Genomic DNA, 14,952 nt, shown 5'->3' with positions numbered 1-14,952 from the left:
TCTCTGCCACTTTGCTTGCATACTGTCTTTTTGCTTTGGTATGTATTCTTAATTAGACACACTTCTGTTCTTTCGCTGCTTGCTGAGAGCTTGACTACATTAGGGGGTTTTGCACTGGTATAGCTAGACCAGTGCTGTCCCTCAGCATAGATGCACTGTACTGCTGAAAGCAAGGCTTGTGCTGGTGCTGCTTTACCCCTGTGGGTGGTGATGATGCCTAGCTCTTTTCATCAGCACATCCCAAGGGAGGTCAGTATCCTTATCCCCATTTTACAGATGGGGAAACATGCTCGCTGGGGGATTGCCCTAATCAGGCTGCATCTGTGCAGCTTCATGGCTATGAAAATCCCGAATGCAGACATGCTCGAATGCTTTGATTTGTGAAGAACAATTTCCAAGGCCTCTGTAAAGGCCTGCTGTTTTTTGGAAAATCAGTTGTCCAGAGCTTGAACTGGTTAAAGAATTCTGTGATAAAAGTATGACTGGTTGGTGGTTTCAGTGGTTGCAGACATGTATTCCACTCAGGTATGGTAGCACCAAATGTACCAACATCAGAGGTTTTCCCTTTAGCAGTACTTGTGAGGGCAGTACACATGCCCTGTGTCTCCTTGTGGCTTGTCCTGAGATTACGTAATGTGGCATCCTGTCCCCCTTCAATTACTACTTACTGCCAGTGGCCTTAGTCGCAGCTATCCGTGTGTGAGGCTTTTCCTGGTGGCTTTTTCCCTCTCTGTTTGTCACCAAGTTTTTTTCACTTTGTCAATAGCTTTGATAGTTGTTAGTGGTACCTGTAGTCTAGTTAGCTGCCTTCTGCCTCTGGAGTGGCAACAGACAGACCCTGGGACCCTGATTTTCACTCAGAAAGAGAAAAGGGGTCACTCTGCATCTTGAAAACTGTCTCAAAAGAGGCTCCACAAGATGAATCAGGGATTCACTGGACATTGAATTCAGTACCTAAGGACACAATTGTGACGCTACCATTTTCGGTACCTTTGAGCCCACAGAAGTGGACTCGCTCTGTTTGTCTGTGCCACCCTCATTGCTACCTCAGGACTCAGTGGGTCTGTTGATACCACTTGCAATTCCAGGCCCTTCAACTTCTTCAACACTGGGGCTAAGGTTGATGCCATCGACTTATTCAGTGCCAGTGATGAAACACATGCTGCCTTCAGCACAGGTGACTGTGGGCTTGGTATTGGTGCACTCCTGCTCTGTGGCACTGTCTGCATCCTCACCTTGGTGCCAGGGGCCTTAGACTCCCCTCTGAGCCTGCACAGACTCAGTCATACTCCTCAGCACCGACAGGAAGCCATTTTCTGGACTTGTTGGCAACCTGTCCTGTACCAACAACACTCCCATCCTCAGGACTGACTTCGCACTTTTCTTGTTGGTTTATGGGTAAGTCAGGATATCCTGTGACCCCAGCTCGGTGGCTTACGCCCATGCTCACAGACTATCCAGAGGGCTCTTTAGGTCCCAGTGTGGCGTCTTCTCCACATCTCGTCTCCTCCACAGTAGAAGAAATCTTGCAGGTCCTCTAAGCTCCCTGCAGGGGAAAGACATTGGTGCCAAGAGGTTTCCCATTCTTATAGCAATTACAAGCTATATTGGCCTCCTATGCGCTATTCCTTCTTGCAGTGTTCCTCCTGTGACTTGTGGAGAACTTTCTACTCTCACAGAGCTAGGACTCAACTCCCGTTGCAAGCAGACCTGCCTACCCTCAGAGGCATCAGCCTCTAGAGTAGCCCCCGCAGGGCTGTAGGAGAGTGTCCATCTTCTCGAGCCACAGCTCCCGGAGGACCCTTTGCCAGAGCAGCAGCCACTCTCTCATGAGGTCACCTCAGCTACACCAATTCCCTTCCCCACACGTCCGGCAGATCTAGGAGTCCTAGATTCCTCATCTCCCCTCTTAGCAGGTTTTAAGTCTTACCAGGATCTTCTCCAAAGGATTACTTCAGCTCTGGTTATATGGGGAGAGCCACGCTGGCAGCTGTGGGGAGTTGCGGCGAACCTTCCACCTGCCCTGGCGGGGGGACCCAAGCAACCCCAGGCCAGGTGGGGGGACCCAGGTTCCCCACAACTGCCAGTGCGGCTCTCCCCAACCTGGTTCTGGCCAGGGGGGCAGATCGGAGCTGCAGCCCGGCCGTGATAAGAGCTGGGTGGGCAGCTGTGTGGAGCTACTGCGGACCCTCCACCTGCCCTGGGCATGGGGCCTGAACAGCCCCCTGCCCAGTGTCCCTGCCCCCTAGGCCTCCTACCCAGGGCAGGTAGAGGATCTGTGCTGTGGTTCCTCACAGCTGCCTGCCCGGCTCTTACCATCAGCTGTGCACCAATACAAAATTTGTATCCACATCCACGCTGCTATTCGCAGAAATGGTCCAAGGGGATCCGCTTCCGCAGATGCGGATATGAAGCAGATACCCGCGGATTTGCAGGGCTCCACGCATGAGAGATCAGGCAGTATCAGCACAAACAGTATCTCTGTGGATTGCTTCCTGCATCCATTCAGCATATGTCATAGCTAGTATTCCTCCTCCACAGATGTGCTTGGCTTAGTCAACAAGGGCCCAAGCTGCACCTGTGGCTTTCCTCGGGAATGTTCCCATACTGGACATTTTATTGGGCTGCTACTTGGTCCTCTGTGCATACATTTACTTGGTGCTGGGCTGTCACAGCCGCTTCTGATGGAAACGGTAATCGCTGTTCAAGTAAACGCCAATCCCATCTCCGAACTGTACTGCTTGGGAGTCACTTGAGTGGGATGCATATCTACAACCACTTGAAGAAGAAAAAACAGTGACTCACCTGTTCTATAACTGAGGTTGGTATGGACACATCTTCCACAACCCACCCTCCATCCCCTCTTCTTCAGTCTTAAACCAGCTTCTCCAGTGTGAAGGAACTGAGGGATGTCAGGGCGGGGCTGCTTTTATATAGCCTCAGGAGGGGTCATGAGGAGACATAGGGCATGTTCACAGCCATGACGGGTACTGCTAGGGGAAAAATCTCTGACACTGGTGCGTTTGGCACAAACCCAGCAGGGCACAATACACTTCTGCACCCACATCTTGAAGAACAACAGTTACAGAACAGGTAAGTCACTTTTTTCAATTGTTAAATTTCGTAAGTATATCGGACTGTGTGTAGGAAAACATTAAAGACAAGGGAAATCTGTTAAAAGGACTTTAGCAGCCTGTTTAGGTCCAAAACTACTTTCATTAAAAGTGAGCTGACTCTCAATCAGTCTCCTATTCAATCCATCTAACCACTCTTTTGGTGGCATGCAGGTCACCATATTATCTAAGTGCCCATGAGGATTTATGTCTAGATATCTATTTTAAAAACGTCTCTAGAAATGCTGCATGGGAGAGCTTTCCTTTTCATGATGGTAATTTGGATCCCCAGTAAGGGCGATCCTGGTCCTTTAAGATAAGAACATGGATTTTTATTTCCCTCTGCCCTGGCCTGCCTAATATCTTTGTTTTTGCTCTTTCTTAGACTAGCCCATGTTTTAGTCCCAATAATGATGTGACTCTAGAGTACCAGACTTCCTATCTGTGGGTTTTTTAGTTGAAATTTTATTTGCAATATTAAGTTTGGAATCAATATGTAACTACCTGTCTTCCTGCTCTTACTTTATTTACTTTCAAGGCGATATGATAGCATAGATTCCACTGTGAGTGGCCGATCTGACCTAGAATCTGCATCTGAGTCTAGTCAAATGACAAGCCGCCAGTACTCGCTAGAAAGCAGGCAGTCTCTAGATTTGTCCGATAGGTGGGTTAACTTCTTTACAGCTAGATGTTTGTCTAATCTCCTTGATGTTGCTGTTGTGATGTCATCTCGTGATATACTTCAGCCGACTTTCATTGTTTGCATGCCTTCACTGTATTTCCGAACTGTAGCTTAATGATGGACTGATGTCATTGCTTGTTTCCATTCCAGGTGTTGTACTTAAGTTTGTTTGTTTCTTTTTAGTGAAATGTAACATTTTTATAAAGTAGGGGAAAAACTCTTAATTGAATACATTTCTCACATCAGAACAGGTCTATTCCTTTGATGCCTAACTGTTCTGATTATTACTGTAGAGTCTACAGACTTTCTTCACACATTCACATGGCTCCCTTTGCATTCAATTGTGACTTGTGTGCACTGGATCCAAGTGCTGGGTCTGGCCCTAGGAGGCTTCCTAATTTGCTGGTAACTTTGTAAAACGACTTATCCTCATTACTGGCTTTAAATGTCTATTATAAAAAATTACAGTAGCTATTTTCACAAAACAGGATTCATTTTAAAGTAATGAGCACCTTTCAGATTAACAGAAACTTGCCTAATATTAGCAAAATATACAGTCCTTGAAATTCAAGTGAAAATGCAATTAACTGTTTGAGCATTCCTTAAATTATAACACCATAATCTCAAGACACCAAAATATATCTGAAGTTGCATTATTATAATCTTTCACCGATAACTCTTCTACTTCAAACAGCCATTCCTTAATTTTTGTAGAAGATCTGTGTCATAATTGTTATTGAAGTTTTTGACCCTGCAGACTATTATGGTAATGTTTGATCCCTTGATTTAAGAAATGTTATATAGTCTCTCAGTAGATGATGATCTTTCAGTGTCTACACCATTGTATGTGTTCCATGTTTTATATTTCTTTTGTTAATACATTTAATTCGCTGTTCTTCTGGTCTTCTCATTTAAACTGTCCTTTGAAAAAAATTTTAACTTTCTTTCCTCCCCTTCACTCCTTCCCCCCTTTTTTTGCCTTCTCTCCCTTTTTATTTTCATCTTTCGTCTATTAGACAAGGATCTCTAGTTAAAAGTGAAAAGGTCAGGATCATTCCATTTGATTCTGAAGTTGAAGAAGAAGAGTGGGAGAGTAACTATGAGGAGATAGGAAAACTGCTGATAGAGGAATTCCTAGAAAAAAGTAATAGAAATAGAAATTGTCAGGAAACAAATGTAAAGAAAACCCAAATGTACTCAAAAAAGGAGACTTTCAACCACCATGAAAGATCAAGATATTGCCAGAATGTGTGTGTGGAGTCAGGAACCTTAGATATTCCTAGATATCCTCAGGAATATGATACAATAGATAGGAGAAGGAAAAAGAAACTAAGATACAAAAATTTTGATGAGAGTGAACAAATAAGCCTACATTATAATGGAAGTCTACATTTTCCTGTGGAGAAAACAGTCTCTTTCAGTGGTATAGCAACTAGGTCTGAACCTAGCAGTGTTTTCCCAGTATATGAAGGAACTGAAAAATTTAATGGCTGCAGCATCGAAAATAAAGAACAGCTACCTGATTATCCAATTTTGCGTCCGTACAAAAATGGCCTAATGGTTAAAAGTGGCAAGTGGACCATCAAGCAGCGGGCAAACCATGACTGTGATGGCTCAGTTCACTTTCGCAGTGAAGAAGTAACAAATTCTGAACAACCAGTCAATACTTTTGTGCCATTAGATAACCTTGAAGAATTTGACAGCAGTGCTTCTGAGGAGCTTCAGTATTCACCTGTTTCAGATGATGAAATGGAAGAATTAGCTGTACTTTCACAAACATGGTACAAATCAAATGTTTGTCATCTTGACCACTTCACAGATAATCATGCTGCAAATTCAGTATCTCAGTTGCAAAAGGCTAACTGTGACAAAAAACATAGGACTAGAGGAGGCAAGTGTGGCTATCCAGTGCAAAACTTGATGCTTTCTCCAGTTGAAGAGCCAAGTGAGGAATATGTTGATGCGCTGGATGAACTACAGTGTCTGGTAGAAACTGTATCTGAATACTTGGCTGAAAAGGAGGAAGAGATTAGCAAATTTGGTACTCTCCCAAAAGCGACAAATTCTGAGTGTGCGTCACTCATGCGGGATAATGCTGATAATTCAACGGAGAAATATGTACACCCTGATCAGGCAAAACCTGCTATAATGGAGCATAAAGAGAACAGCAAAGGCAAATCTGAATCTCTCCCAGACTTATCAGGTGTAAAGAACACAGTAAATTCCTTATTTGGTTCTTTCACTGAGAAGATAGGCTCAAGTACAAAGCACTTCACAACCTCTGTTGAAAAGCTTGTGTCTTCAGCACCAGAGAAACCAGAAACTCTAAGCCAATCAGAGGGTGGAATCTCAAAGAGATACTCTAGTAAACCTAAATCTGAGCATTTAGCCCCAGAAGTGAAAGTGGAAAGTAAGGCTGATATAAAAGTTTCCATACATTCATTATTACCATCCCAGACAAGCAGTGACAAAGGGGTGCCTGATGCAAACTTCAGTAACACAGAAGCCACTAAGAGAGAGGATATAACTTCTACAGCTCCTTGTCTTCAGGAGTCATCAGAAAACAACACCACGAGCCAGCAGCCTTCACCCCAGAATCAAAATTCAGTTATGAATTCAGTTTTAGGTATGTTTAATCCTTTAAAAATCTTCTCTGAAAAAGAAGTACCAAAAAAAGTAATCATAAAAGATGAGCAAACCAAGGAAGAAAGACCTCTTATAAGTGCTTCTGAGACAAACAAAAGTGAGAAATCCTCTGAAGAGAACACAATCACCAGTATTGTTTCTGAAACTAATCAAAATGAAACTAAAAGTGAGGCAGAAGTTAACACAAGCAGCAATTCTGTATCCTCAATCTTTGGTAAACTTACAAACTCACTCAGTTCCTTTAGCTTGAAAGCCAATTTTGAGGGTCTAGTAGTACCCAAGCAGGAGGGTGGGCCACAGAAGTCTTCAGATTTTCGTCATGTGGCATATCAGCCTGACATAATTGTAGAAGAGTGCATAAACATTTCAGGAAATCAGTGTCCAGGTAATGAATTGGAAAACAAGCAAAGTGGAAGTAAAGTGGAGGTTCATTCACAACCTCCAGAGCAAGGTATAACATCTGATAAGTTTTTCAGTCCGCTCAAAAAATCCTTCAGCCAGTTATTGCTTCCTTCTGCTGAATCTGTGCAAAAAGAAGCCTCATCTGAATTCTCAAAAGGCCACAGATCTGAAGATGATATAAGACAAAACAGTTCCACAAATGAACATTCCTTCCCATTTACTGGTAAACCACAGATTCCTTTTTTTAGTGGTTTTGGTTTTTCAGACAAGCTGCAGAATACAAAAGAGAAAGGAAGCATCTTTCCTTCTTTGTTTAAATTTGCTTCTGCAGAAAACCTGGTAGCCTCAAAAAATCAAAGCAGTCAGAGTTTTAGTGACATAACTTCAGCGGTTAAAGATGAACACAAAAGTAGTTATTCAGGAAATGCCAAATTTTGCTCATTAAAGTCTACTTCAGTTCCAAATATACCAAATCATAAAGAGGAACCTATAAGAATAAAAAACACTCATAAGGAAAACAGTACATGTGCACAAGAAAATAGAAATCAAAAAAGTCCCTCGACCACCTTTAAAGTTACACATACAAAGTGTGGATCTGTGAATGGTCAGGAAAAAAGTAGAAATATAAAACAGGATATGACGACAGCAGGACTAAACACAACAGACTTAAAATCCATGTCTTCTGGTGGAGAGAGAGACCTTAAAAGCAAGGATGATACAAAGAAGAAAAACACACAACAAGGTTTGCTTTCGGGACGTTTTTGGTTTTCTTCTTCTGAAAATATTCCCAATAGGCAAGAGTTGTATGTTAAAAATGAAAGGGACAACCAGAAAAACAGTTCACCTGGATTATTTTCTGGGAAATTTAAATTTTCTTCAAGTGAAGATGTGTCTGACTGTAAGCAAGATGAGATGAAATCAAATTCACTTGGCCTCATGAAGTTTTTTGATAGAAGTGAGGAGTCCAACTTAAAAAAAAAATCCAGTGGTTCAGACATAACTTCTGATGCTGAAGGAATCCCTAAGGAAAAACAAGAAACTTCCAGCTTTTTGAAAAGTTTCATATTCAGACCGAAAGAGAAACTGCATGACACAAAAGTGATTGAATCTTCCAAAACTAGTGATCATTTACCCAACGTAATAGTAAACAAAACAGAGGAACACCATATTCCCTACTATGGGCGCTCTACATCTCAGAATGAGCTGTGCTCTCAACAGAGGGTACAAGACTTATCTGGGAAATCTGTAATTGGCAGGCAAATCCCTAACCAAGATACAGAATTTAAAATGTATCATACTCTCTTAAATGAAGGATCCAATGAATTTCTTAACTTTTCTTTGTTGGATGGTAAAGCCCATAACATAACGGAGCAGTATCCAACTTTTGAAGAAACAAGAAGTCATTCTAGCTTTGAATGGGAGTATGACACGGGAGAGTTTTCTGCAGACGCTCAGGAAGTAGCACAGCCAGTTTATTATGTCTTAAACCAGAACTTTGATGTACCTACTGAGTTTTTGGACTGGCCTGTGTCAAATGACACAGTAATGAATCTATGTAAAAAGGATGGAAATGCAAATGTTATCGACTGGAGAATAAATGGAAATTGTGACAGACAGAGTATAGATTTAAGTGGAATGTCATATGAATCCTTTGATCAGTTAGTGTTTCAAGAAGTCTGTTTAGAAGAAAATGACATGCGGGCAACTAGTTCTCTCAATGGAAATGACAGTCATCTTACACCTTTTGAAATGGACTGCAACTGCTCATTAGAAGAGTTGCCTATGGACTTAAGCTACTCATCTGGTTGTGATGGAACTATGTGGACTTTAATTGACCAAGAGTCTATAAGTATGGATGAAAGTTTTGTGTATTCAACGTACAGTCAGGAGTACGAGCACTGGCTGACGTTGCTTGAGCATGGTGTATGGTGGCCATCAGAAGATGGTGATTGTGGATACTACATGTATAGTGATGGTCAGTATGTCTATTCACTGCTCACTGATCCGACAGGACAGTATGTCTATGTATGTGCACCTGAAATGTACTCGCATCAAGAATATTGGAGCTATAACTTTCAGATGGATTCAATTCCAAGGGCAGTGTTGGAAGATAACATTGCTGTTTGTGGTTTCAAAGTCCCTCTTGGCAGTGAAGATGAACTATTGTGGTTTGCTGAAGAGGAGCAGCTAGATAATTACCTTATAAATAAGCCTCTTGATTTGTCTGTAGCTTTGCAAAGAAGTGATCAGCTAATGAACATGAATTTGGAGACCTTTTCACAAATGTTTGAAGAGTCTATTTATTACCAAAGAGAGCAGCCATTAGATTTTTCAGGTTATAAACTTCAAAAACTCAAAGTAGATTTTAGGCCTGAAAAGGAAAGTGGGTATTATTCAGAAGAACCTCCACTAACCCTTGATCTTAGAACACATTCCAAAGTGACTTCTAGTTGGATGTTAAATAAAGAGTTTGACATCAAGCAATCAGACAAAACCATCCCTATAACCACTTCTGAGAGTGGATCATTAGGATTTTTTGGCTTCCATCTGTTTCAGTCCTCTCATAAAACAGATGAACTTTCTGCATCTGCTGAAAGTTGGACAGAATTCAAAAAGACTGCAGAAGATAAAAAAACACCAGTGAACAAAGTCACATCTTTATTTTCTGCTTTGGGTGGCTTAATTGGAAAGGCTTCAGGTTCTGACGTTGAGTTTTTGGAGGAGTCTACCATGAAGACAACAGGTACACAGTCAAAATTATCTGGACATAAACATGATGTTTTGTCATTAACATCAAAATTAGGGGATGATACACAAACTGGGCAAAAGACTCCCACTGAGCCTGAATTAGGGAGAAATGGTGCAACAGAATTTCATAAACTAGAATCTATTAGAAATGAAAAGCATGAATTTACTCAGACGAAAAACATCCATATGAAAAATCAAGGATTAACAAAATCATCTTCTCAACTAAGCCAAACTACTCCTGATAGCAAGGCAAATAGAGCAGATAAGACCATTAAGACAAGTCCAGTTTCAAGTCATCTTGGACCCCAAGTAAGTGGTGAGGAGCACAAGAAACCTCAGCCAAATCAGAACCAGTCGTCCACAGAGCCAGAGGAAACTTTATTTAAAAGTGCTTTGAAACTCTTTAGTTTAGGAGAAGATTCTTCTGCAAGTTCAACAGCTGAAAAAAATCAGGGTTCTGGATTTTTTGATTTCTTTAAAACACAGGTGAACAAAGGGCCGCAGCCATCAAATCTGGCAGAAAATAATACCCTTCAGGAGAGAAAGGAGACTTCAGGTATTTCATCATTGTTTGGTTCCCTGGGGGATATCTTCAAAGGAGATGCAGTCTCTTCTCAACAATTGGCAAATGCCACTGTTCTACCAAAAACCGATAGAGTTCCAGTTGAGTTCAGAGAGAAATTTGAAAAGGCAGGCAGCCAGCATAGTAGCATGCAGTCCCTTTCTTCTGCCATTGTTGGAGAGATTAGAACAGAGACTCTGAACAAGCAGACCTCGCCTAGTCATAGTATACAAATGGAGCAACCAAGCAGAAAGGTAGAAGAGGAGAACAACTATTGCAAAAACTCTGGAAATGCATTGAACAAGCCAGTACACACAGGTCCCAGAATCGGTCAATTGAGAGAGCCCCTAATGCAACACAGTAGTGCATCAGTGGTTATGCCAAAGCAACAAGGAGATAATCTTACGAGTGTCATACCTGATAAAATGAAACCAAGTAAGCCAGATCAGACATCTAGAGAGTCAGGGTTTAGTTTGCCTTTCAGTTTTTCAAATGCCACTGCTTCAAAATCACAGCCAGCACAACCACTTGGCAGGAGCATATTCTCATTCTTTAGTGGACCAGAGACCCCTACATCTTCAGCATCTGCTGCTAATGTTCCTAATGCTGAGCAGCTAGAAACAGAAGGGCTATTTAAGCTTCCCTCCTTCTTTTCAACTGGTCCGACAGTCAAGAAAAACGTGCCTCAAAGTAGTTCCAGCTTTAGTTTCTTCAATCTGACATCTTTTTTGGATGAAAAACCACAAACTCCTCCAGAGAAGGAAAACATTGTAAAACATGCTCAGCAAGCAAACTCTAAGCCATTTATGAAGCAAAGCGTTTCTGTTGACTCTAGTATCAGAGTTACCAGACAATCGGGGTTAGACAGTAAAAAAGAGGCTCCTGGTATTGTGGAGCCAGTGGTTGGCAAACAAGAGACATTGAACAACTTCCCCAGCAATGCAAATGAATTAAATGCTCCCATAGAAGAGCGGTCAGTAGAAAGCGTTGCTGAAGTAAGCAAAGAGAGCGGTGTAGAAAAGCCTTCACAGGTTGACAGGAATGCCACAACAGAGCCAGTTTCTTCCGATCCTTGCCTTGAAGTTTCTAAGTTACAAGAGGACAGTGAGTCCTTTTCTCCAGGGTTTCAGGAGCCAAAAGAACATCTCCCAGACAGCACAGGAAAGGAAGAGTATATTACACCTTCCTCAGCTAAGGAAGAGTATTCATGTTCAAAAGGACAAACTTCTGGAAACGGGGGTGGCAGTTCAGTTTCAGATGAAAAAAACAATTTCACAAATTTAAATGACTTAAATGTTACCAACAGTGTATCAAAGCAGGTCATCTCAGAAGAAAAATTGAATGTACCCAAGCATAAATTACCTGGGCACAAATTACCCGAGCCTTCCTCTGGACTTAGATTAAAACAGGCACAAGAGTCAAAGTCTTTCTCAAAAATGCCAGAAACATCTCATTTGCAAAACACACCCAAGGAACCAGAGAATGACAAATCAGTACTGGATTCTTCAGTGGAAATATTTTCAAGCTTCATGACAAAAGTGAAATCTCCTAGAACTTTATCTGGCTTGTTCTCCCACTCTCAAACTCCAGCCGCTCCTAGTGCTCAAAAGAAAAGCCCCTCCTTTTTTGGTCTCTCTTCTCTCCCAAGTGGGCCATCTCCAACTTTCACAAATGATGTTTTTGGCATTTTTAAAGGTGCAAAAGAAACATCAAAAGAGGAGGTTTGTCTGAAACCCACTGCCAAACCTCAAGAAAGCAATTGTGGGAAAGACGCCATAGGGTCAATTCCTATAAAAGATTCCAAAAAGCTAGAAGAAATATCCGCAGCCGAAGTGTCTGAAATAAAGACCAGCAATTCTCTGAAGGAAACTTGCCCATCAGACTCAGAAGAGAACTCCACAAAAGATTCTAGTGTGCAAATAGATATTGGAGAAGATCAAAGACTTGAAACCAGTCAAGAGAAGTCTCAGCTAAATGCTTCAGAAATGTTGGTTTCAGGTGAAGATCAAGTGCCTGAAGTACTTCAGTTGAATGCTAATTTACAGCCCTCTGTAGAGTTGGGGAATGATGACCTGTGCCATTCAGATTTGGACAGTGCAATCGGTACAGAACAGACAATAATAACTGACCAGACATCTCTCGATTTGTGTCACTTAGATGTGGGCACTACACATGTAACAGAAGAACCAACAGAAGAAGTTGCCACTGAGGTGGATGTTAACTTCTCCCAGGTTGACCTTAATAGTGTACTTGAACTGGAACCCAGAGCTCTAACTGATGAGGCAGATGTAAATTTGTGCCAGTCAGATCTGAGCACTACTCTTGAAACAGTAGTCGTCACTCCAGGGGATCAGGCAGATATTAATGCCTACCAGCCAGATGTGAATCGGACCCTTGAAATGGAACCAAATGTTCCCGCAGAGCTGACAGAACATTTAACAATGAATGAAATGACTACAGGAGCAACTAGCCCCAAATATGATTTGAATAAACAGTGTGAACCAACGAATGTTCCTCTAGATGCAAATACTAGTAAACCTGTGTTTGAAATGCCAAGTATATCTGCTTTGTCAAAATTTAGTTTCATGTCGTCTTCTACGGAGGGTGGAAAGCTGTTTGGGTCCTTCTTCTCACAACAGCCACTTTCTGCAAGTAAAATTGCAGCAGAGCCAGGCCTCATGTCCGGTTTTAAGAAGTTTTCTTCAACTCTGTTTGAAGGAGGTAATGAAGAAAAAGTGAGTAAGACAGATAGTGTTCAAGGGGCAGTGTTTGGCAAGAAGCTAGATTTTTCATTTCCTTGGCAAAAAGACAACAAGGAGACCTCTGTCAAAAGGGAACTGGATGTGCTGCCACAGCTTTTGTCAGAACCAGATGTAAAGGTGCTGGGAACAGTCAGTGCCGATGAGAATTCAAAATCTGCTGTGTCTAATCAATTAGATGATTCAAATACTGAATCAAGTTTGTCTACTGAGCAGCCTGACATGGTGAATGCTGAACTTTCCGAAGAAGCGTCTGGAATCAGCAATATTGATGTGTCCAGCAAAAAGTTAAAAGACAGAGTTGCCGAAGAATCTGAAGATCAACAAAGCACAATTTCCAATAAACTGTCTCATCCTCCTTCCGTGGAAGAGCCACCAGGAGAGTTACCACGTCAGCAGGTTGAGTCTGAACAGGAAGATCTTGTTTCTTGTCCTGACACTGTAGCGCTTCATCCTGGATCACAGGCAGCAGATCTGAATAGCACGGAACCATCAGATAAGAAAAGGCCAGTTACAAAAGCAGCATAATAAATGGTATCAAGCAATTGACCATTTATAATGCAAGTGCTCTCTACCAGTAGATATCAAACTTTGTGTTACTGTGCATAATTCAGTCCTATCCCTATTTATGATCAATTGTTTGTAGCATTACTCGTAGTTCACACTAGCGAATACTGTTGTGTAGTCACTAGATTAAACACTAAGTCCTTGTATCATTTTTCTCAACTTCCTCTGCTCTCCTGTGTGTTCTGTAAAAATGTAATTAGCTTACTCATGTGCTCCTTTTGTGTTCTGTCTCCGTGAATGAGTTGTTTTGAGTGTTGCTTTCAGTAGCCTTTCACAACTTACTTCTTTGCTTGATAAAAGTCGGGTACGTACAGAATGGTTTTGCTTACTTGTTTAGTGATTATATTCACTGAAAAAAACATTTGTAACACTAGATAATACTGTGCTGTGCCCAGAAAATTATATTATTTATAAAATAGATGTTTGGCCTTTAAATTGTTGAAGCTTGATTTGCCATTGTAGTAATTATTACAGAAATATTTAGAATGTTTTCCAATTTTTCAGGCTTTTTAGTATTTCCAAAGGTGGCAATGAAGGTATTACAGGTTAAACTTTAAGGTTGTGAGTCATTAAAATCTCTACACAATCTGCATACTTCAAGCAATGTAGGATGCTACTGAGTAAGGTTTGCAGTAGTTCACGAACCTCTATTTTGTCCTGTGTATATTCTAAATTATAATTGCCTCAGTCTCACACATGGTGGAGATTTGCTGAACTCCCATTGGTGGGCAGTGAAAGGGAAGCTTGCTCTCCCATATGTCCCTATTGTTAACTATTCTATGAACAGAGGAAATCAGACTCCAGAGCTGCCAATCCAGCACCAAATGCAATTAAAAAATGTAGCATATGTGAGAATTACACATAGTGCATTAATTCCAAATGACCACCATTCATGAATCAAAATCTGTTCCCAAAGTGACTGTAACTGATCCATTGCTCGTGCACATTAAGGTCAAAACATTATCCCTCCGTATTAGGTGATAGAAAGTATTATACGTATATACACAAGTAAGATGTTTTAGTAATGGTTTCTGAAGGAAATCTTAAAATGGAATTTCCTGACTCTGCATGTGAAATTTCCATCCCAAAATGTCCTAATTTTTACGTGTGGTTTTTATATGGAATCAATGCTTTCTAAAGAGTTCAGTAGGATTAAGATATATGTGCTCCTTCTGCTAAGAAGGATCCATCTTTCTGGTCACAGATTCTAGCAGCAGTACAATTAATGAGGCGGAAGTCAAGAGCATTTAAAATAGTGGAAGATGAGCGATCTTCCTTTCGGATTTCCACGCACACATTTCTACTCTTCTGTGTTGATTAGAATACCTTCATTGTTAACCCTGGCTGAATTTCTTTAGAATAGGGCAATAGTAAAGTGCTGGTATGATTACTGTTACAAATTTGGTTAGCATACCAATAGGCACTGCATTTCTGTCTCTATTGCTATAGTACCTACAGTAGGTTTATGCCCAA

General features: G+C 41.3%; 1 protein-coding gene across 8 annotated transcripts in view; it reads left to right on the top strand.

Moving 5' to 3' along the window:
- The window catches only part of UNC13B (unc-13 homolog B), a 380,992-nt gene that overhangs the window by 138,950 nt on the left and 227,090 nt on the right, over window positions 1-14,952 (top strand). For 4 of the 8 annotated variants that reach the window (XM_048850212.2, XM_048850209.2, XM_048850210.2 and 1 more), the window contains one exon: window positions 3,652-3,777. The exons of the other annotated variants lie outside the window; for them this stretch is intronic. In XM_048850212.2, the coding sequence (XP_048706169.2) occupies window positions 3,652-3,777 (126 nt within the window). The remainder of the gene's footprint in view (window positions 1-3,651; window positions 3,778-14,952) is intronic. 8 annotated transcript variants of the gene reach the window in all.

This window comes from Caretta caretta, chromosome 5, assembly GCF_965140235.1.
Source record: "Caretta caretta isolate rCarCar2 chromosome 5, rCarCar1.hap1, whole genome shotgun sequence".
Lineage (NCBI taxonomy): Eukaryota > Metazoa > Chordata > Testudines > Cheloniidae > Caretta > Caretta caretta.
Note: the sequence above shows the minus strand (reverse complement) of the source record. Positions and strands in the feature narration are given on the sequence as shown.